A 25,076-nucleotide genomic window follows, 5' to 3' on the forward strand; every position below is an offset into this window, starting at 1 on the left:
ACATAAAAACGTTCTTCTAAGTGACAAAAATTCTGAAATATAACCATCAGTATATTTCTCCCTGCATGAACCTACTGAAATAATAACAAATAGTATCAACACCATACTTATATATCATACATTCCAACTGTACTGGGAGATCAAATGTAAATTCAGCATACGCCATACATACCACATGAAATAATGAACCGATAGTTTAGGAGATGTGACAATACTGAGTAGATAACTTCTTCATTTCAGAAGTCATGCCCATTTTTGTTTACTCCTTTAGGCACTGTAAGCCACGTCGAAGGTAAACCATAAATGTGTTCCTTTTACGTGCCAGATAGCACTTCTTCACGTTCACAATGAACGCTAATCCTTAATATACAAGAAAAGTACTGAAAGTAAAGATCGCTAACAATAAAAGAACCAGAAGCAACAGTAGCTTTACTTTGCTTAACTCCGTATACCAAGTTACAGCAACCATCAAGCAGAATCTCAGCCTGGAAGTCTAATGAATCGTTAGCGGTTGAGAAACTAGAAACGGAGTCTCCCCATACTGCGGGATGCAACCCTGTTTTCCCCCGCTGTGGAACCCAGATACAGAAATACCTGAAAGACGATCCCTCGAGGACACTCCTCGTCTTGCCGTGCGTGTGAGCAGAGCCCTCCAAACAAACGCTGAATGGCCACAGGAGACGCTGAGGCAAAGTGTCTTCCAACATGGTCAGCGACTAGCTGCCGCCTCCCCCCCTATCCGGCACCCAATACCCAGGAACGTGGACACGAGACGTCTTTACTTTTTGGAAGGCGGGCGCTAGTCGCCCGGCCGTATTTATTAAAGTATGAAATTAAAAAAGGTTTTTAATTGCATAATCAACAATTTATACAAAAATTCAGCAGGACATTTAGGTACATAATTCTTAGCAACAAGTTTGAGAGCCTGACTTTAACAAAACTCTAATACATGTTGTTTCCTAACTTAGACTAAACATCCTCATCTAGAATTTTTGTACATTTCTGGCCATATGGCAGGGTCACTACCGGTGTCAAGTCCTACAAGCTGCGCCTCCCCTCTGGATGTGCGCATGCGCAGTGTTACCCCGGGAATTGCCCGGTCTACGCCCTGAACTCCATTTACCCACTAAAGGAGGGCCCTTACTCTGCGCCGGTGGCGTCATGAGTCCACGCGCGCGGGGTGGCTACCAGCCTAAGGAAAGCGTGAACTACTCCTACCCGCGCTCCTTTGCTTTGCAGCATCCATTACCTTGCCCCTGGAGTTCTGGGAGTGGCCCGCAGGCCCCTCCCCCTGGGCGGGAACCTCCATAGGATGATGCCCGCCCCCTCAGACCTCAAATATGTGCTCACCGATAATGACCTTACCGCCACAGGCCAGCATTGTTAACCGACGATCTGGCCTCCCCCTGCCCTGACCTACCTTAGAAAGTTCTCACTTTAGGAAAACCCCCCCAACCAGGCCCTAACATTATCAGACCCCAGGACCTTCCTTCCCTCCGTCTAACGGACTCCCCTCACCAAGTAGAATTATGCACCCCAAATATACCATGTTGGATCGTCTGCAACCGGTGGGGCTTGAAATACTTTGACCCACTGTGTGTTGATCCCCTTTATCGAGTGATGCAAGGCCCTGACCCAGTCCGCCCCACGCCCCTACCACCGCGGGATAAGTTGAGACCTTACTACTGTGCCACGCGAGCAAGTCCTCGCGACCCACCCGCAGTGGAGATGAACTCATCAATGAGTATTTGCCTCCCAAGTTAGGCCAAGTCATTTCCCCTAGGTGAAGTATCACCACTGACGGGGGGTCGGGCTGCTGAGCTAAGAGTCCCAGAAAGAAGTTCCTGAACTGATCAAGGCCCAGACCCCCAAACCAAATCTTCCCTGTCCCGCGTCCAGCCTGTTGCTTGTGCTGGGACGTTGTAGCTCCTCCACTTCTAGTGGTGAGTTCCTCCCCTGCGTCACAGGTTTGAGGAACTGCAAAAACCCTGACAAGACCAGGAAAACTGGGTGACAATCCCACTTCCACCTTAAGGAATGGGTAGCACTTACACCTGCCAGCACTACCTGGGCCCTTGCCCTTGGCTGCCCCCTTTCAAGGTATGCTTCCCTTTTGACGTCCACCCGCTGCTGATGTTGCGGTGTGGAGCATCCCTCCGATATCCGCCATGGACCCAGCCGCGACTGACGTAAGCATCCCGCGGGCCGTCCCCCTGTTGCAGCTGTTGTGATGCGGGGCCCACCAGGTATCCACCCTGGACCCGGTCATACATAAATGGAAAAGATAAACACAAAGCATTAGTGTTCCTGGTGATAACTGCTGTACACGTGTTAATCTTACCTTACCATCACTGACTTGCTAAGTAAGTTTTAGATAACATTTAGCGCCAGATGACTACTCATTCGTGTGCCGTAAAGTGACAGCTTGTGCCACTTGCGGACATCCAAGTTAGGGCTACCAACGGGTGCCTGGTAGTAAGCCCTTCATGAAAACTTAGCCCTGTGGTCCTTAGTGAAAGTAATAGCCCAACCATTGTTACTTCAATGTATTCAACATACTCAGAAAGCTTAGCCCTGTGGTCCTTAGTGAATGTAGTAGCCCAACCATTGTTACTTCAGGACCATACCCGGTGTGAAATGCCGTGGAATCGTACTGTCTATTTAGGTAATGTTCCTGACTTCATACCCCAAATTGATCCATACCTGCCTGTATTCCACGTACTCAGATGCTAGGCTTTGTGACACTTGCTGACCTTCGCATTAGGGCTACCTAAGGGTGCCTGGTAATATGACCTTCATGAAAGCTTAGACCTGTAGTCCACCGTGAATGCAATAGCCCATCCATTGTTACCTCAGGACAATACACATTGTGAAATGCCGTGCCATCATACTGTATATTCAAGTAATGTTTCTGGCTTCTTAACGAAAGCTGCCCCACCCGTTCTGCCTTCAATGCCCTCCGAAGCTAGGCTTTCGCTGAGATGGACCCCAGGTGCACTCCCCACCTTACTCTCCATTGCGAGTGGTCAACAGCATCAGTTTGTGACACCTGTAGCGCATTTAACTCCATGCTACCGTGTGGTGCCTATTAATATAACCCTGGCTAGGAATAAGCCTGTAGGCTCCAGTGAATGCCATAGCTCCCCCCCCCCTCCCATGGGTACCATCAGTTCTGCCCTGAAATTGGATGGGATACATATAAGCATTTCTCAGAGGCCTATTCACACTTGCCCACCCCAAACCTTATTTCCCATTTCTGTTGTCACTCTCAAAGCCTTTAAGCCTATTTTTTAGATCGAGAAGAGGGTGGGGGGGGGCGGCACCGTCTCTACCAGCTCCATAGCAAAGTCATAAAGCATAAGTTAGCACCTTGCTATCCGTGCTGAGCTGTAATTGGCCCTAAGCCCCTTACCAGTCCAGTTATAGCTTTGGCTTTTGGTACCCCACTATCCAAACCAAGCTGACATGAGGAAAAGCAACCCCTGACCTGTGTTCCCCTCTTACTAAAGCCCTCCGAGAAGTATAGCTCCCCGTTTACCCAAGGGAGAACCCAGTTCAACCCTAATCTAAACCCCTCCGACAGCAAGTGCATGAATTACTCCACAACGAAGCAGGGAGCCCTGGGTAGTCCTCAAATTTAGGTAACAAACAGCTCCCGTGTAGAGCAATGTGTGCCGCGCAACCTAGGAGACTGGCTTTCACACTATTGTCAAGCCTTACACGTAACACACGATACTCGCAAGGAGGAACCCAAGGAAGAGGGCATCAGCCTGGAGAACTTACGTGCACCGCCACCCTCAGAACAGACCCACTCATTGAATAGTTTATACCATAAAGAGGTAGTTAGCTACGTCTGGTATTCACTAATACCACACAGTGGAAACCTAAAATGCGGTAACTCACAAGCCCACTAAAGGAAACCCTTCACTGTAGTTTTTGAAGCAGCATCATTGAACATTCCGTTTTCCCAAATCAGTGCTGCTCGTAATTCCCTGCAGTGATTGCGCAGTCGGGCGTCTGGGAGCATCAATAGTTGGTGCCACCAGTATAACTAGGATAAGGACAACGCTGACCTATTTTCTGTTACAGGCGAAAAGACTGGCCCATTTCATCTAGCCCAACATTCTTTTCATTTTGCTGAAACTATCCATGTAAATGTAATTATTGCCTACCCGACTTTGTTCCTGCGTCTGTGACTAGCCTATAGTGCAGTATTATAGCTCTAATTGTCCCATGTTCTCTCTTGTAACCCGTAAACCTGTTACGATTACCCCTGCGCACTATGCTACCGTACGAGTTCTGTCTGCCTGCCATCGTCCTTCCTTCCCTCATTGAAGCATAAGATCTGCTTCATGTACTCAGTTCACGTGTAATGAACTCCTCGTATACCTGATCTGTTCCTATTGTGCTGTGCTCTGATGCCTGCGGGCAAAGTTGGCGCCGCTATATAAAACACGTGAATAACAAAATTAACTGAATCCTCGGTGTGAATTGCCGCTCAGCATCTGGTCGGCACCCCAGGAGCAATTTGTACGCATGCTTGTATCATGTAATCCTGCATTTGGTTACCCCACGCACATTGCTATGTGCACTGTGACTACAGCCTGCAACCATGTGTCTCCTACATGACGCCCGTGTACCCAGCGGCACCCGCATGTGTCGGGCTCAGATATAAGCCAATCGCACGCTTCTATCCCTGTGCACTTCATTTCACCATCGTGCTCAGTCCCTGTTTAAATATTACAATTCCGTAGGCCATGAACTCATCACTTTCTCCCCCACGACTTCCCAGTGTTGTGGCAAAATTGTGATAAGGGTGGTCATACCATAGCATATATGTAATGTGACACTGTTATAAACCAAATAGCCTGTATTCTTGGCTAACTTGCTCGAAGCCCACCTTCAGACACTTAATACGAAGACAGACTGTTCAGATCTGCTGACTGGCATGAAAACACAATGTGCTCAGTGACTGTACAAGAACGTAAATTCTCAGAAAATACAACGGCCATATTTATACAGGCGTGCCCAGGGCCGGCATCCCCAAATTGTTGCAACCCAGCACCAAGTGTGGACCTTATTTACAGTATCCCTTCAGTGACGGGGAAAATAAGTGATTTGCCCCGCATCCCACGAATTACACCAGGCAGTGCAATCCCTTCTCGAATCAACGCTTAAAATTCAAAGTGCATGTTAAGCATCACCTCGTGTCCCCTCGCCTGAGCGAGGCTTGGCCCCATTAGAAACTCTCAGCCGACCCCGACCCCGGGCAATCACAAAATTATTGGCAGAAATGTTTTGGCGCGTGGCATCCTAGCAAAGTACGAGTTTTAACTGACGGCCAGTTCTGTTCTAAATACTACACATCTAAACTGGATGTAAACAGAAGCCTCCTGTACTCATTAATATCCCCCGACTTCGGCACGGGGTGATTAAGTGATTTGCCCAGCATCACAGGGGGCTTAGCAGCCTTGCCGGGACTCGACCCGCTTTCTCCCCTGTCCGAGATCGAGCGCCCTAGCCATTGGGCCAGCTCCTCTCCCTTTACTAGAACAAAATTGCAGCTAAAGTCACTTTCATTCTCCTACTAAGACACCCTCGCAGACTTCAATCATAAGTGTCTGCAAACCTAGCAGTGATTAGTATAGTCGTGTAGCAATGGTTTCGATCCCGCATGTTACCCAGCAACAGTCTATTACGATCCTGCCGCGCAAATGGGGACAGTCACCTCTCTAGCCTGTTACGGTTAGTATTAGAACATGAGCCTGTCTCGAATAGAACTACCACTTTGGAGAGAAATTGCCGTCTCAACCATCCCACTGTGCACCGCCCCCAACTTCCATTTTTCGTGTTCCTTTGCAAGGAAAATGCTACGAGAAATTGTCTCTGAAGTGATATTTTAAACACCACACCAGATTGCCCTCTATTACTCTACTGCCCAGTAAAGCGAAAAGTAATACATCCTGATACCATATGCTGCAAAAAGGCTGCTCCTTCAAATTAGACCTGCTCGCAATTATATCTAACGAGCTAGGACAGTTCCCTTCTAGAAAGGTCAACAAATAAATTAAGGCTATCCCTGTGAGCCAAAAATCAGGACTGTGAGCAAGAAAAACGAATCTGGACGTCATCCAAAAGAACAGATCATATCATTCAGACTTCACGAAACTTGATAAACACGTAATTAACATGCACTGACCATTCCTATTTAAGAAAATAGTACAAATTAGATGTTCCTTCACAGGCTCCCCTATGTATCACTCAGAAGGAATACAAAGAGCATCTATAAGCAATACATGCGAACAAGTTCTCGAGTTTTGCCTCATGGGAACCCTTAAAAACTGTGGTCGCGTTATCCATTTAGCGTGCAGGCACACCTAAATGTATTCAATGTACTTTGAGGAAATTACCGAACACCACTTTATTACCCTCCTACAAGAGAGCGCAGCCGGGCGTCAAAAACTGCAGATTTGTCACAAATGTTAGGCCAAATTTATAGGCAGTAACTGGGATGTCCGCGTTGGGACAGGAGAGAGGAATTGTAGCCTCTCAAGGTCTGCAGTAACGGCTTCACCTGCGCAACATTATCCTTTTATAAATATTTATGTACGTTCCTATGTATGCCCTTTTCTTTTACCTTTCTTTTAAATAGGAGGATCGAACCCCCACCCAATGCATATAGAGCGCTAAAGACCAACGCTTACTGAACCGAGCTACAAGTTCCTTATCTGTTCCAACAACCCCCCCACCCCGCCCCGCACAATACCTCACGAGGCCTCAAGCGGCCTCTACCACGCTCCGCGAAACGGCCTCTCGCCCTTGCTGCTCCGCGACCGGCAAGGCGATGGTCCCGGCTGCTTTCAGCTCCTGGCGCTCCTAGCGCGGCTCGGGTAGCAAACGCCGGACCCTAGGAAGAAAGCGATATGCAAAGAGTTTCCCGCGCTGAATCTTGCTCCGCCGACAAGAATCGCGCCAAAACCGCTCTCTCCCACCTATAGACCGCGGACCTGTAAAACAAAGCAAGAAATCGTTAAAAAACAAAGAAGCCCCGAGCGCGGGGCACACCGTTTCGGCGAGGGAGCGTCCAGGGACAAGGGGGTCTCCTGGGCGCTCCCTATCTCTTTATTCCCGAGGGGCCAGGTGGCCCCTCCTATAGCCCGCCCTCCCTGACCCGGACCCACTTCCCAGGATCCGGGTCAGGGAGGCCGCCAGCCAATCGGCGGTGGGCCGCGCCCCCCAGGGCACGCCCCCACCGCCCAATGGCGACAACGGAGACAATGGGGGCGACGGTCGCCGCGCCGCCATGCGTGCGGGGGGGCCGAGGGCCCCCCCTTTTCAAATGCGAAGGTTCCAAAGAAAACAGTACCCAATCCGCCAATACCGGTCTCCAAACAAACACAGGAGCGAGAATTACGCACGTCCATCAACGTGCGTACATTTCCTTAAATACCAATGAGCCTCTGCTGTTTTATGGACAGTTTAGGTAGTATGTGGTAGGCGTTTTGGCATGCAGACCCTGACACTGTAATGGCACCAGCATTTGTGTTTCACTGGCTTAGTTCCGCTTTCACGAGGAGGTACATGGTTATATTCTAGATTAATGGTTGCAATTTACGTAGATTGCAATGCCTCCTTAAGATAGTTTTCATTAAAAAGATGTGTAGTCTCTATGTAGCAGTAATCTACTAAACTGTGGTTTTTGGTGGCAGCGTTCGCCTTTAACATATCCATGTAGTGAATTTGGGACTATGTACTGTTCTTTTTGCATTATCTCTGTGCACATCTCCTGCAGTATGGCAATATTGTGGTTCAAAACTGGCTTTTGATCATGAGTACTGCTGTAGGTTCCAATCTCATTGAATCAATGAGTCTGGTGGTAATTCCAATTTTGCTCTTTTTTTGGCCTGTCTCTCACTCAATAGTTTTTCTTCTTTCTGAAACGTGTGATGTATGCAAATCCAGTCAGATTTTAGATTCAGTCCTACTTATTGATGGTGAACATGGCACATTTACGAAGTTTTGAAGACTTTCTTCCCCCCTGAGCATCGGTAGCGTGGTAGCCAGCAGCTTGCCGCTATCCCTGGATCATGAAAGCCTGCAGCACTTGTTTCCTCCTCAGTTCCTGGGTTATGCTAGTCCATCATTTCTCCATTCTGTCTTTTAGAGCCACATCAGCCTACTGTGAGCCATTTCTGATATGGCACTGGAATGCGGATTAAGTGGTAACTGTAGCTTCAGTCTACTCTGTTCCTGAATGACTGTGCAGTAAGAGTATTTTATATTATCTGCTATATCAAGCAGTTATTGTGTCTTCATAAAATTGGAGGTCTCACCTTTGAAGACAGTTAAAGAATATGCCTCAAAGGTGTATCTCCTGTTCATTATTAATGCTCGGTTAGTAGACTATGCACAGTAAATAATTGTAACATTTTTGAAGGATGAGTTACAGGAATTTTAAAGACACCATATAGACCTCCAGGTTCTAAGAGTATGACATATTCAAATGCAATTCATTTCTTGTGTACTGCTCTCCCTCTCCTACAGTCTCCTGGTCATGTGTGTTCATATGCAGATCTTCTTATTTACAGAGCAGATGCCTTCCCAAATGCTATCTCTAGCATTATTAAGAATCACAACAATTTCTGCTTCCTGGGATATATGAACTGCAAACTAGATTGTTCCAACGCTGTCTAACCAAGCTTTTTTCATGCAAAACCTAGTGGGCCTAACCCTATCACCACTTGTCTCTGAAAACACACATTCAGCCATATACCTTTTGGATAAAATGCCACTGAAATAATTATTTGCTTCTTCCTCAACCTCCAGCCTGCTTGTGAAAAGTGGATAAACATAAAGAACTTTGGTTTTCCACTTGGACATGTGCTTTCCTTAGTAGCATCTCATATAATATCAAACCAAGACTGAATTAAGCATGGCGGATAACTTCTGTTGTCTATGTTTAAGCAAATATTTGTCAAATTTTGCATTTTTTCCAGACTCACTCCAGACTATTGACAGCATTGAAGAGAGTTCAGAGATGGTCGTTGATCCCGCAGAAAATATTCCAACAGGTAAGTGCATGAATGTTTTGTCAAATATTGTCCTAAAAGTTTTCTGCATACCTTACTTGTATTATGAGAGTCTGCATTGTCTGAACTTTTGCAGCTTCATAGTTTTACCAAACTCTGCTTTTGGTATTTTGTCATTCCAGGAGCCCTTATTCTGAGTGTCACCGTATGGTTGTTCTGACCGGTGAAATATTGATATTGCACAATATCATACTTCCCCAGTGTACTTTTACCACCCCATTATGAGTTTCACATGTTAGAATAAGGTGGAACTTCAATCAACCATTTTGACAAGCACAACAGAATAATGCGCCGTCTGTGAAGCAAAATCAGTTCAAAACAATGGTACGTTACCACCAGCAATATACATTGTGAATCCACTTCCATCTAGATGAGGCTGGAGTAAGAGAGTGATATGAAAGGAAGAAAATGTAGTGGGGGTTCAGGAGCATTATGAAGAGCTCAAGGTATAGACTCAATGAGATGAGATGAGATGCAGTAGACGGGGTGGGAGGGCTTTATCAGGGATATGATAAAACTCAAACAAATTTGGAGTGGAGTTTCACTCCAATGCCGGACGCACAGCTGAATCAATGACTTCTTACAGAAGATTCCACACATTTTATCCTTGTTTAATATTGGTTTATTCCTTATGTTTCAACTTCTTTTTCAATTTTACTCGTGTCAGTTCATCATGTCACATGAGGGGCAAAGCATATTTTTAACATCTAATACGTCAGATATGCCTATCCAGGCCTTTTTGTGAAGCAAGAATTAATACGCAAATCATCCTAAGGGAAAAAAGTTCTTCCCAATGCATTTCGGGCGTATTTTTTTGCCCTTCGTCAGGGGTTTCACTAAAAATAAAAACAACATTTAACATTTAGATTGTGTATCCAAAACGTGATATTTACAAGCAACTTTATTACTCCCAACCGCTTTTGCTGATTATGACTTTACCACATAAGCACCGTTATCCCTCTAATTAAGTGATTACACGCAACCTGGTAACCAAACAAGTTTCCTTCAAATTATTTACTATCTGCCCTATTCACTTTCCTTGTGCCTTTGATAACCCTCCACGAATAGTCCCCACCAGCTTGTGCCAAACCCCAGTAAAATTAGTCCACTTTCCCAGCAACGTTAACGTGCCACTGTATTTTCAACCACTGTCAGGTAACAGCTCGTTCCCTCTCGTCTTGTTCTCGCCCTCACATCAACACCCACCTACTCCCTCCCCAAATCTGCAAAAAACATACTTAATCCATCCTACAACTCCCATAACACTCCATTACATGAGGTGCCCGTATACCAATGATTCCCTATTTCACATCCCTCCTTGTTAAACCTTCCTTAACCATTTGCAAACTGCATAATTCTGTCCCCACACGTTTTTAACCTTCAGAACCCTTTACTCCATTCAAACGAGCACACAACCCATTATTTAAACAAAGCCTCATCAGCATTCCACTTTACCTTAATCAACGGTTGCCCAATTATCCGTCCCTTCATCCTCTCTCCTAGCGCGAAAAATGGTCACGCGCTCCCGTTCACCTCCTCCCTTTTAAATGCAAGAGAACTACATACCACCCCTCCCAATTAACCTCTGATGAGTGCTACTGGCGTCACTGTGCCTACAACTCCCATAACCCTCCAAACCACGTCCTTGCGTGAACTGTACCATAAGCATTCTATGCCTCCAAGTTCATGTCAAAAATGCACTGCCTCCTGGTGAAATCTTTCTAAATTACTCAATTGGTTACCCCGCCCACCCACTGCTGGTATTCAAAACGTCGATCATGTGATAAAGCAAAAAGGTTTAAAAGACATCTCACTGATTTAGTACAAAGTCCACATTCACTGCTATGATTATGTTTGGTTTCAAATGCTGGTAAAAATTCCGTAGGTCATGAAATTCTTTTTACTGCGGGTTTTACAAAAACCGTCCATCACGTTGTTTTCCAGAGCAGTTCACTCGCTCCCATATTTAGGGTGACATCATCGCTCATGTGACATTTCCATTAGGAAATTCCATTTTTCCTCTCATCTTCACCGTAATCCGTGGGTGCAACTTGTGCGTAGGGCAAGTAAGTGATACTTTTCACAAAAGAGAGTGGAGTAGAGTTTGAGTTTCACTCCAATGCCGGACGCACAGCTGAATCAATGACTTCTTACAGAAGATTCCACACATTTTATCCTTGTTTAATATTGGTTTATTCCTTATGTTTCAACTTCTTTTTCAATTTTACTCGTGTCAGTTCATCATGTCACATGAGGGACAAAGCATATTTGTAACATCTAATACGTCAGATATGCCTATCCAGGCCTTTTTAAGAAGCAAGAATTAATACGCAGATAATCCTAAGTGAAAAAAGTTCTTCCCAATGCATTTCGGGCAAATTTTGTTGCCCTTCGTCAGGGGTTTCACTAAAAATAAAAACAACATTTAACATTTAGATTGTGTATCCAAAACGTGATATGTACAAGCAACTTTATTACTCCCAACCCCTTTTGCTGATTATGACTTTACCACATAAGCACCGTTATCCCTCTAATTACGTGATTACACGCAACCTGGTAACCAAACAAGTTTCCTTCAAATTATTTACTATCTGCCCTATTCACTTTCCTTGTGCCTTTGATAACCCTCCACGAATAGTCCCCACCAGCTTGTGCCAAACCCCAGTGAAATTAGTCCACTTTCCCAGCAACGTTATCGTGCCACTGTATTTTCAACCACTGTCAGGTAACAGCTCGTCTTGTTCTCGCCCTCACATCAACACCCCACCTACTCCCTCCCCAAATCTGCAAAAAACATCCTTAATCCATCCTACAACTCCCATAACACCCCATTACAAGAGGTGCCTGTATACCAATGATTCCCTATTTCACATCCCTCCTTGTTAAAACTTCCTTAACCATTTGCAAACTGCATAATTCTGTCCCCACACGTTTTTAACCTTCAGAACCCTTTACTCCATTCAAACGAGCACACAACCCATTCCTTAAACACAGCCTCATCAGCATTCCACTTTACCTTAATCAACGGTTGCCCAATTATCCGTCCCTTCATCCTCTCTCCTAGCGCGAAAAATGGTCACGCGCTCCCTTTCACCTCCTCCCTTTTAAATGCAAGAGATCTACATACCACCCCTCCCGAATAACCTCTGAGAGTGCTACCGGCGTCACTGTGCCTACAACTCCCATTACCCTCCAAACCACGTCCTTGCGTGAACTGTACCATAAGCATGCTATGCCTCCAAGTTCATGTCAAAAATGCACTGCCTCCTGGTGAAATCTTTCTAAATTACTCAATCGGTTACCCCGCCCACCCACTGCTGGTATTCAAAACGTCGATCATGTGATAAAACAAAAAGGTTTAAAACACATCTCACTGATTTAGTACAAAGTCCACATTCACTGCTATGATTATGTTTAAAATGCTGGTAAAAATTCCGTTGCTCATGAAATTCTTATTTACTGCGGGTTTTACAAAAACCGTCCATCACGTTGTTTTCCAGAGCAGTTCATTCGCTCCCATATTTAGGGTGACATCATCGCTCATGTGACAATTCCATTAGGTAATTCCATTTTTTCTCTCATCTTCACCGTAATCCGTGGGTGCAACTTGTCCGTAGGGCAAGTAAGTGATACTTTTCACAAAAGAGAGAGTGTCCAAGTGCACACCTATATTTCAAGATGTCACAAAATTTGCTCAATTTAATCCTTTTAGCGACCAGCCCAGCTTGTGATCTGCCCTGTTACCACGTGTAGACATTCAAATAAATTTGGAGTGGAGTTTCACTCCAATGCCAGACGCACAGCTGAATTAATGACTTCTTACAGAAGAATCCACATATTTTATCCTTGTTTAAAATTGGTTTATTCCTTATGTTTCAACTTCTTTTTCAATTTTACTCGAGGTCAGTTCATCATGTCACATGAGGGACAAAGCATATTTTTAACATCTAATACGTCAGATATGCCTATCCAGGCCTTTTTCTGAAGCAAGAATTCTCACGCAAATCATCCTAAGTGAAAAAAGTTCGTCCCAATGCATTTCGGGCATATTTTTTTGCCCTTCGTCAGGGGTTTCACTAAAAATAAAAACAACATTTAACATTTAGATTGTGTATCCAAAACGTGATATTTACAAGCAACTTTATTACTCCCAACCCCTTTTGCTGATTATGACTTTACCACATAAGCACCGTTATCCCTCTAATTAAGTGATTACACGCAACCTGGTAACCAAACAAGTTTCCTTCAAATTATTTACTATCTGCCCTATTCACTTTCCTTGTGCCTTTGATAACCCTCCACGAATAGTCCCCACCAGCTTGTGCCAAACCCCAGTAAAATTAGTCCACTTTCCCAGCAACGTTAACGTGCCACTGTATTTTCAACCACTGTCAGGTAACAGCTCGTTCCCTCTCGTCTTGTTCTCGCCCTCACATCAACTACCCACCTACTCCCTCCCCAAATCTGCAAAAAACATACTTAATCCATCCTACAACTCCCATAACACTCCATTACATGAGGTGCCCGTATACCAATGATTCCCTATTTCACATCCCTCCTTGTTAAACCTTCCTTAACCGTTTGCAAACTGCATAATTCTGTCCCCACACGTTTTTAACCTTCAGAACCCTTTACTCCATTCAAACGAGCACACAACCCATTCTTTAAACAAAGCCTCATCAGCATTCCACTTTACCTTAATCAACGGTTGCCCAATTATCCGTCCCTTCATCCTCTCTCCTAGCGCGAAAAATGGTCACGTTCTCCCGTTCACCTCCTCCCTTTTAAATGCAAGAGAACTACATACCACCCCTCCCAATTAACCTCTGATGCATGCTACTGGCGTCACTGTGCCTACAACTCCCATAACCCTCCAAACCACGTCCTTGCGTGAACTGTACCATAAGCATTCTATGCCTCCAAGTTCATGTCAAAAATGCACTGCCTCCTGGTGAAATCTTTCTAAATTACTCAATTGGTTACCCCGCCCACCCACTGCTGGTATTCAAAACGTCGATCATGTGATAAAGCAAAAAGGTTTAAAAGACATCTCACTGATTTAGTACAAAGTCCACATTCACTGCTATGAGTATGTTTGGTTTCAAATGCTGGTAAAAATTCCGTAGGTCATGAAATTCTTTTTACTGCGGGTTTTACAAAAAACGTCCATCAAGTTGTTTTCCAGAGCAGTTCACTCGCTCCCATATTTAGGGTGACATCATCGCTCATGTGACATTTCCATTAGGAAATTCCATTTTTCCTCTCATCTTCACCGTAATCCGTGGGTGCAACTTGTCCGTAGGGCAAGTAAGTGATACTTTTCACAAAAGAGAGTGGAGTGGAGTTTCACTCCAATGCCGGACGCACAGCTGAATCAATGACTTCTTACAGAAGATTCCACACATTTTATCCTTGTTTAATATTGGTTTATTCCTTATGTTTCAACTTCTTTTTCAATTTTACTCGTGTCAGTTCATCATGTCACATGAGGGACAAAGCATATTTGTAACATCTAATACGTCAGATATGCCTATCCAGGCCTTTTTAAGAAGCAAGAATTAATACGCAAATCATCCTAAGTGAAAAAAGTTCTTCCCAATGCATTTCGGGCAAATTTTGTTGCCCTTCGTCAGGGGTTTCACTAAAAATAAAAACAACATTTAACATTTAGATTGTGTATCCAAAACGTGATATGTACAAGCAACTTTATTACTCCCAACCCCTTTTGCTGATTATGACTTTACCACATAAGCACCGTTATCCCTCTAATTACGTGATTACACGCAACCTGGTAACCAAACAAGTTTCCTTCAAATTATTTACTATCTGCCCTATTCACTTTCCTTGTGCCTTTGATAACCCTCCACGAATAGTCCCTACCAGCTTGTGCCAAACCCCAGTGAAATTAGTCCACTTTCCCAGCAACGTTATCGTGCCACTGTATTTTCAACCACTGTCAGGTAACAGCTCGTCTTGTTCTCGCCCTCACATCAACACCCCACCTACTCCCTCCCCAAATCTGCAAAAAACATCCTTAATCCATCCTACAACTCCCATAACACCCCATTACAAGAGGTGCCTGTATACCAATGATTCCCTATTTCACATCCCTCCTTGTTAAACCTTCCTTAACCATTTGCAAACTGCATAATTCTGTCCCCACATGTTTTTAACCTTCAGAACCCTTTACTCCATTCAAACGAGCACACAACCCATTCCTTAAACACAGCCTCATCAGCATTCCACTTTACCTTAATCAACGGTTGCCCAATTATCCGTCCCTTCATCCTCTCTCCTAGCGCGAAAAATGGTCACGCGCTCCCTTTCACCTCCTCCCTTTTAAATGCAAGAGATCTACATACCACCCCTCCCGAATAACCTCTGAGAGTGCTACCGGCGTCACTGTGCCTACAACTCCCATTACCCTCCAAACCACGTCCTTGCGTGAACTGTACCATAAGCATGCTATGCCTCCAAGTTCATGTCAAAAATGCACTGCCTCCTGGTGAAATCTTTCTAAATTACTCAATCGGTTACCCCGCCCACCCACTGCTGGTATTCAAAACGTCGATCATGTGATAAAACAAAAAGGTTTAAAACACATCTCACTGATTTAGTACAAAGTCCACAGTCACTGCTTTGATTATGTTTAAAATGCTGGTAAAAATTCCGTTGCTCATGAAATTCTTCTTTACTGCGGGTTTTACAAAAACCGTCCATCACGTTGTTTTCCAGAGCAGTTCATTCGCTCCCATATTTAGGGTGACATCATCGCTCATGTGACAATTCCATTAGGTAATTCCATTTTTTCTCTCATCTTCACCGTAATCCGTGGGTGCAACTTGTCCGTAGGGCAAGTAAGTGATACTTTTCACAAAAGAGAGAGTGTCCAAGTGCACACCTATATTTCAAGATGTCACAAAATTTGCTCAATTTAATCCTTTTAGCGACCAGCCTAGCTTGTGATCTGCCCTGTTACCACGTGTAGACATTCAAACAAATTTGGAGTGGAGTTTCACTCCAATGCCAGACGCACAGCTGAATTAATGACTTCTTACAGAAGAATCCACACATTTTATCCTTGTTTAATATTGGTTTATTCCTTATGTTTCAACTTCTTTTTCAATTTTACTCGAGGTCAGTTCATCATGTCACATGAGGGACAAAGCATATTTTTAACATCTAATACGTCAGATATGCCTATCCAGGCCTTTTTCTGAAGCAAGAATTCTCACGCAAATCATCCTAAGTGAAAAAAGTTCGTCCCAATGCATTTCGGGCATATTTTTTTGCCCTTCGTCAGGGGTTTCACTAAAAATAAAAACAACATTTAACATTTAGATTGTGTATCCAAAACGTGATATTTACAAGCAACTTTATTACTCCCAACTTCTTTTGCTGATTATGACTTTACCACATAAGCACCGTTATCCCTCTAGTTACGTGATTACACGCAACCTGGTAACCAAACAAGTTTCCTTCAAATTATTTACTATCTGCCCTATTCACTTTCCTTGTGCCTTTGATAACCCTCCACGAATAGTCCCCACCAGCTTGTGCCAAACCCCAGTGAAATTAGTCTATTTTCCCAGCAACGTTAACATGCCACTGTATTTTCAACCACTTTCATGTAACAGCTCGTTCCCTCTCGTCTTGTTCTCGCCCTCACATCAACACCCCACCTACTTCCTCCCCAAATCTGCAAAAAACATCCTTAATCCATCCTACAACTCCCATAACACCCCTTCACTGGGGTTTGGCACAAGCTGGTGGGGATTATTCGTAATTAGAGGGATAATGGTGCTTATGTGGTAAAGTCATAATCAGCAAAAGGGGAAGAACTTTTTTCACTTAGGATGATTTGCGTATTAATTCTTGCTTCAGAAAAAGGCCTGGATAGGCATATCTGACGTATTAGATGTTAAAAATATGCTTTGTCCCTCATGTGACATGATGAACTGACACGAGTAGTAAAATTGAAAAAGAAGTTGAAACATAAGGAATAAACCAATATTAAACAAGGATAAAATGTGTGGAATCTTCTGTAAGAAGTCATTGATTCAGCTGTGCGTCCGGCATTGGAATGAAACTCCACTCCAAATTTGTTTGAATGTCTACACGTGGTAACAGGGCAGATCACGAGCTGGGCTGCACGCTAAAAGGATTAAATTGAGCAAATTTTGTGAAATCTTGAAATATAGGTGTGCACTTGGACAATCTCTCTTTTGTGATATGATAAAACTCAACCTGCCTGTCTGTATATCCAGCAGTTAGAAAATGGGCTCATATGTGTCAGGTGTGATTTAGGGGGACCAATAACATTTTTGCAATATTTTGATATATCTGATCTAGGCTATAGCCTACATTATTCCCCTGTCTTGTAGCATAAAAATGTCAACCCACTCTTCATTAGTTAATTAGTAAGTAAGTAATATTTTTCAAATGCGTGTGAATGCCAAGGCATCTTAACGCTAATGAGTGCTATAACTAATCAAGAGACCGGGGGACATACTTTAAACCCTAGAAACAAAGAGCCAAGTCTTCAAGGATTTTCCAAAGATCAGCCTGCTTGTTTGAGACTTCAGAGCGAATGACATGGTATTCCACAGCTTACAGGCCAAGTGGAAAAAAACTTTTGCCCCCCCCCCCCCAATTTGCCTTCTTGTCCTTGGGGATGATCACCAGTCGGGCGGTGGATGATCTTAAGTCACGTCGAAGGACATGTCACCATGGGCGTCCGCTGAAATTGTTCCAGGGAGGGCAAAATTTTAGTTCATCACCATCCTCCGACATGATTGAGCACAAGTATTAAATAAATAAATAAAAAATCTAATAAGACAAAGAGCTTACATAAACAAAGAAAACCATGGGAGGGGGGCAGAGAGAAAAATCTTGTGAGCGCCACAGCAGAAGACCTGGCAACTACAATGAAACAGAGGAAAAAACAAAAAATGGCCGGAAAAAGAAATCTGAATCAGATTGATGTGGTTCCAGAGAGATCCACATCAGCATATCTTTCATTGATGATACAGTGGACGATTTTGTCAAATTCAAGAGCTAGTAGGATCAGCCTCGCTAAGACACATTGTCTAGAACAATATTAATGCAGCAACTCATTAAGTACCAAAGCCATGACTGATTCCATCTATCTACTTGGACAGAGGAATGTCCTCTTTAGAGTCTGTGGAAAAGCAAGAGAGGGAGATCTCAGTGCAGAAGTAAAGGCCAGGTGCAGGAAAACTGAAACGGGGAAAGCAGGGGACTAATAAATGGGTAGGTTTTAGGTGTACTCTGCAAGTCATTGAACACAGACGTGGCAAGGCTACATGTCCTCTAATGCACACCTCTTTAGAACAGAGGAAAAGACCAAAAGGCAAACAATAAGGATAGACAGAATGGAGTTTATGGGTTCGGTGAGAAGGAGTTCTGACAGACTTGGGAGTTACATTCAGCTAGGAGTAGGGGGGCAAGAAAATGGAGGAAGAGCTTGATGATGAAAAGGTGATGTGGCGAGAGTAAAACAGTACTGTAGATGGGGGGGGGTTATGAGGTAGCCCCAGCTCTTTCTGGTGTTGCTAAAGCTAGGACACAGATGCCCAGGGCTAACAGATACATTTAGGAGAAAAGTAATCTGTTAAAGAGGCAGGGCCGGAAGCAATAAATCATATCAACTAAGATTTGCTGGGGATTGTGCCCTCTTATCGACAAATTCCTTAATAGCTACCCGCTTTTTTAAACGCAGGAAAATATGGCTATAATGGCTCATCCTATAAATACAAAATGCGTAATTCTAACAGCTACATAAACTAAAAGGTGCTAACACCCCTTAAGTATAACTTAATAAAAATGCAAATATCTCTTAATAAAAAGCTGCTACATTGGTTTACCACTTCCAGTATTATGATCTCTCTTTAAACTTCTCTAATTTTTTTCAAATCTTTTAGTGGCTCCTACCCTCCTAGCGTAGGCTTCTTCAAATTTTCGGGTCCTTTTCATTTTATTGAACCATTTCAGATGGGAAGGGGCTTCCCTTGATTTCCAGTTTTGTGTAATTAGGGAGCGAGCTACCGAGCTCGAAATAAATATAAAAGCTTTTTCAGGTTCGGATTGCATCGTTTCCCCTCTGCAAATTACGAACAAGGCAACCTCAATGGAGCTTGAGGTTAAATGTTGTTGAAAATAGTGACACCTCACACAGATCCCAACAGAAGCATAGCAGTTTGGAGACACTTCTTCAAAAGAGCTGCATCTCTCAAATACACCAAGGAAGAGTTCTTCCTTTCTGAGACACTGCCGGTTGGTGGTACATAATTAAGGCAACAAGATGACTGCAAGTGATGGGAGAATTACATTTCCAGACCTGAGTTTTGCTTTCACATTATTAGCTAGTGTGTTCGACAAATTGGTTGAAATAAGATTAACCTAGACTACAGCTCCCAGAATGCACTGGTATGGCAAATCAAAGCTGGAAAAGTTGTGCCCTGGTGAGAGTTATCTGGTCACCCTATACATATGACTGATACTGCCCCAAAAAATGTATATTCGCAGGCAGTGCCCAACCACCACAATGTCACCAGACCTCTGCAGTTCACCCAAACAAAGACCCACATAAAGGGTGAGCCTTATACCAATACTTATTTCTTCCAAACAACATTAATATCGACCCCACCAAATAGGTAAAATAACAATGCCGCCGCATGGGGTGCTTAATACCAGCACAGTGCTCCCAGAGACATAGCCCACACAAGTGGCTTTAGCTGCATCTACCTGAAGAGGCCCTCCTCTGAAATAACCTCCAAAGCACACACAGAAAAGAACGAAACCCCACAAATATGCCACCACAACGAGCTGCCAATTAAGTCATTCTATACTTCCTGCCTCCCCCTCTGCCCCCTCCCCCACCAATGCAAAATGACAATCCTATTTCTGTTCATGAAATGGGGGCTAGCTCACGTCACACTCACCACAGGTACTAAACCAACTTCTAGGCGTAGTTGCATCACAAACACACAAAGCGCCTCCTCTCAAGTTCTGCATAACCAACTGAAACCCTTACCCCTAATGCATAGCATTCCTCTATGTACCAATATTTCGTACAGCCTGAGATGTACTTTAACAAAAATCGGCATCTTCCCCAGTTGAATAAACGATTTATCATGTAGTGTGTTTATCTAGGGACCTGATTCGATATTTCTATTTTATGCCCTTGTCCGGTTATAAATCAATAATATCCATACAATAGCATAAAAACCCTATTCATCATTCAGTCGTAGCACATGCTGTCACATTAAGCAAGACTACTCCTCCAGCCCCCTAGAAAGCACACCGAGTTCTCTAAACAAAACCAAGCCTCCAGCAACCTGGGAAATCCCCATTGCCCTTGTTTTGATTTAGTCCTAGAACTCCTGTACAGCACTGTAAGAACGGCCAGTTCTTAGTGACATCTTTATTGACGTCTTATGTCCAACCTTACGTCAAACCCGGCACCTTTCAGGTATAAATATACCAACGCTGCCTTAAGCAAACACACGGTGGTGGTGATTCTGGAGCAGCTATCTACTTGCCCGAGAGCCCAGCTGATGCGAGAGCCCACGGACGCCGCCCCTCCCTTTTGACGCGCTGAGAAAGACGCTGTCTTTTCTCCTGCCGAGAAAATCCAGCTCCGGCGTTTCCAGCCTACCCTTGCAGGTGACTGGGATATCGAGTCCTGAGAGAGAGATACCAGCCCTCCTGCTTTCTATTACCCAGGTACTGAACTTACTAAACCCTTGAAGAGAATTCTTGAGTCAGATTCTTGGCAAAACTAACTTAACTTAAACTGCTACTTACTTACTCCTAGGCTTAGGTCAGGTACACCGGGGTAGGCGTATTTAGAAGCACCAGTTGAGTACGATTAGTCAATGTATATATGTATGTATATATTTTATCTATTTTAAAGTATCATATGGCTCAGAAACCATATCAATGCTTTTACAGTATTATTTTATAATCCTACTTTTACTGTACACACTTTACTTTACTATAAGTATTGCAATTGTGGCAATTCATTTCTCTTGTATGAGGAAGAAGACTGCTCAATAAATTATACCTTTTATTGAAAACGCCCGTCTCTCTTTTCTCTGCAATCTGGTGAAACTAAGTACGCACCTTTGACTGAGTGAAATAGCTGTCTTTTGTTTTCACACGACTCTAGTGATATACTCTTATTCAGGGAGAGCAAAGTTGTCATGTTTTATGGTTGTCAGAAGCTAAATCCCTTCTTGTCTATCCAGGGAGGTTACACTCCTCCTCGCTTATTCGAGAAAGTTTCTAGTAACCTCTGAGCTAGCTGGCAAACCTTAAGTCTAATATAGTCAGTAGAGACCTAGTTAACCTCAGTCCTACGTCTACACTGCTGAATATATTATTCCAATGCGCAGAGCCTATTGGGAATATAGGAACTACACTACATGGCGCCCAACGTTTGGTAAGGTGATAAATCTAACGCAAGACGTTAGAGTAACTCAGTCGTGCTTTTTCACACAGACCCTTTCTCCCGTAAATACTCCAAATGACGTCTGAAGTGGGTAAAAGGTTAAAATACGCCGGAACTTAGTAGGAAGAGATTCCTATGTATGGTTTTTGGTTTATTCAACGTTGAAGGATACAGTGTTCCAAAATATTGTGCACCTAATCTTTGTCTCCTTGGAAACCTGCTCTGCAAACTTTCATTAAAACAATGTCAACTAACGGCGACAGCAACGAAACCGGTGAAACTGCAGTAGATGCAAATCAACGGGGTTTCGATGTTACAGGGTTTAATGAAAATGAACTGGGTGCAATTATTATCCCGGAAAACATAAGAAAAACTATAACTCTTAAACTTATAGAAAATGGACTAACATCGAGAGGTGGTACAGTCATATTCGTAATCGAGGCACATGAATATCGGCAGACAGAGGTATTCTATTCATGGATAAACTTTCCAGCAGCAAACGCTGTCACACATGAATTCCACTATTACAAAATAGAGGAACCTCCGGATGAGTACACTCCTTTCGAGGAGGTGGAAATCCCATTAAAATACCAAGAGCACCTGCTCTGGTTTAAAGGCGCCCTAAAACATAATAATCACATCACCAGGCTCGGTCCACTAGGTAGACCAGGAGCAACGTGGCCGGTTCTAGCCAGCCACACACCACATCCTGACATTAATAAAATGTCAAGCGAAGAACTCTTAGTTAAAATGAAAGAATTAACACAGGCATATAGAGAGTTGGTTCAATTGGCAATGGAGGATATAACTTTCCACCAGAAATTGTAAGAAACAGATATAGCAGAACAGCCATTTGAACTTGCCAGAATCATAGAAAAATCCTATGAAGAGCTAGGAAAAGATAGTTTGGGTGGGAAACCGGTAAAGCCCAACTAACTGAAAATCCTGAAAAGATATTTATTAAAAATAATCTAAACACTCCAAAAAAGAGCTGGGATGGAAATAAACAATCCACTCCCAAAGAAAAAAGATTCCAGTCCAGAGGAAGGTCTCCTCGGCGGAGAGAAAAATCTCCGGACCAAGGACACAAGTCTCCCCAGAGGGAGCCCTCTGAGAAAAGATACAACCTTAGAAATAGGGATAATTTGAAGACACCTGATAGATATCAAGATATTGATACATGCCCCTCTCGATCTTTTCAGACTTCCTCGCAGAAATCGGAAAGAAGAGGACGGTCAGAACACAGGGAAGAGCACGTCAAGTCCAAAGACAAGGAACCTGCTCATCAAAGTAAAAAAATACAATTTCCAAAAAAGAAGGTAGCCAGTATTAAAGTAATCAAACATGCCGAGGATCCTGAGGACACAGCTGAAAAACGGAGAGTGGGCTCAAACAATGCTAGACAGCGCAGCAGAAGTGAGCATAGCTCGCAAGATCCTGATGAATCATCTGGAGACAGTGGACACGAATGAATACATTCAGGTGGAAACTGCAGATACCAGAGTTAGCAAACCTCATAAAATATACGAAATAACATTACGTATAGAGGGAGATAAGACTAGGAAAGTAAGGGGTCTATTTTGGGATAACCTCTCCAAAGGCTATGACATCCTTTTAGCTGAAAAGGACTGGCCACCAGAGTTTGTCAGGGAGTGCCCTCATGGCGAAGAAATGATTATGCCTGCCTTCTCAAATCATATTCCAATTCATAGAAAATATACACTTGCAAGAAAGTGGGCAGTAGCCCAAGCTCCTGCATTATATAAAAACCATGTTGGATGGGATGAGGACTCTCCTCCTCACAAAATCCAGTTAAAATGTCAACCAACTGCACAGAGGCAGTACCCAATTAAGCAAGAAGCTAAAAAAGAGGTCAGGGAGATCTTAGATCAACTTGAATACCAGGGGGTGATTGAAACATGCACCTCACAAATGAACAATCCTTTGTTTCCTGTCTCCAAGCCAGACGATTCATATCGACTAGTTTTGGACTACAGACACCTAAACTCATGTTGCAAAACTTTTGCAGTACAAAACTCACATAGTGCAGCACTAATGAATAACATTGTGCGCAAAAAATACAAAACAACATTAGACTTCTCTAATGGATTCTTTTGTCAAAACATAGCACCTGAAAGCAGGTATTTGACCGCTTTCTCAATAATAGGCTCGCAGAAAAAATTCTGTTGACTCCCACAGGGGTTCAAGAACAGCCCAGGATTATTCTCAGCAAGAGTAACAGAGTTACTACAAATGTATGATGATGAGGCATTATCTTATGTCGATGACATCTATCTAACAGATGATGACTTGGATACTCACTTGAAAAGAGTGAACACCATAATACTTGGGTTCGCAGCAGAGGGTTACAAATTCAACTTTAAAAAGTCACGAATTGCCCATCTAACTGTCCTGTTTTTAGGGTATGAATTATCAAGTGAAGGCAAAAGCCTGGCAGACAATTTATTAGAGAAATGCGCAAGCACCTAAAACGCTGAAGAACTTACAATCAATTCTAGGTTTCCTGAATTTCGGAAGAACTTACATTCTAAATTATGCAGAGAGGATTAAACCTCTCTATGAACTAATAAAACCTGATTTTAAACCAATCAATTGGACTCAAAAACACACAGAAATTTTGAGATCATTGCAAACAGACATGTTAACAAAAACAAAATTGCAAACTCGCGATAACACACGCAACCTTGTAATCCGAGTCATCCCAGGAAGATGCGGATTCACGTACCTAACCTCTAATGAGGGAGAAACGGTACCAATAGCTTACAAATCACATTTGTACACAGAAGCTGAAAAAAAATTCAGTCTTGCGGAAAACATTGTACATGCGGTTCAAACAGCTGTAGCAAAAGAAAGAGCCCAAGCCCAAGGCAGACAGATTACTGTTTTAACAGCAGAATCAGCCTTTGAGGCATTAACAAGCCCACGCAATTTAACTAACGTGGCATTAGATCCAAAATGGATACAATGGGAAAATTCTCTTGCTACAGACAAAGTGAAATACTATTTTGACCCAAACATGAAAAGATAAAAAAATCTAGAATATGAAAAAGAATATCCTCTGCCAATCGACATTCTGCCCCTACAACAGTACGCCTGTGTAATATATACAGGCGGATATGCACAACCCTCAGTTTGGGGAAAACAAGCTTACAACGCTATGTGCGAGGTTGTTAAATGCCGGTGGCGCGAAGGTAAATTGAGACCACTGGTGACAATGTCACAATCTGTAAAAGACAATTCAGGACAAAAAACTGAATTAATAGCGTTAAAAATGGCGCTCGATATTGCCGATCGCGAATTCCCGACACTAATAGTGTGCGATTCGCATTACTGCGTCAAATCATACAATAATGACTTGCAGAATTGGGTTCAAAACGGTTACAAAGATGACACAGGTGCCACAATCAAGCAAAAATCGCTTTGGGAACAAGTAGTACTTTTACAGAAAGAACTACAAAAGACTCACGTGATACATTCACTGAGTCATCAAC

At 43.4% G+C, this 25,076-nt stretch overlaps 1 protein-coding gene across 1 annotated transcript in view; it reads left to right on the forward strand.

Annotated features, from left to right (window-relative positions):
* The window catches only part of SH3TC1 (SH3 domain and tetratricopeptide repeats 1), a 328,239-nt gene that overhangs the window by 23,070 nt on the left and 280,093 nt on the right, over nt 1-25,076 (forward strand). The window contains exon 3 of the mRNA XM_078678530.1: nt 8,997-9,071. Within this exon, the coding sequence (XP_078534656.1) occupies nt 8,997-9,071 (75 nt within the window). The remainder of the gene's footprint in view (nt 1-8,996; nt 9,072-25,076) is intronic.

The sequence above is a fragment of the Lissotriton helveticus genome, chromosome 2_2 (assembly GCF_964261635.1).
Source record: "Lissotriton helveticus chromosome 2_2, aLisHel1.1, whole genome shotgun sequence".
Taxonomy (NCBI): domain Eukaryota; kingdom Metazoa; phylum Chordata; class Amphibia; order Caudata; family Salamandridae; genus Lissotriton; species Lissotriton helveticus.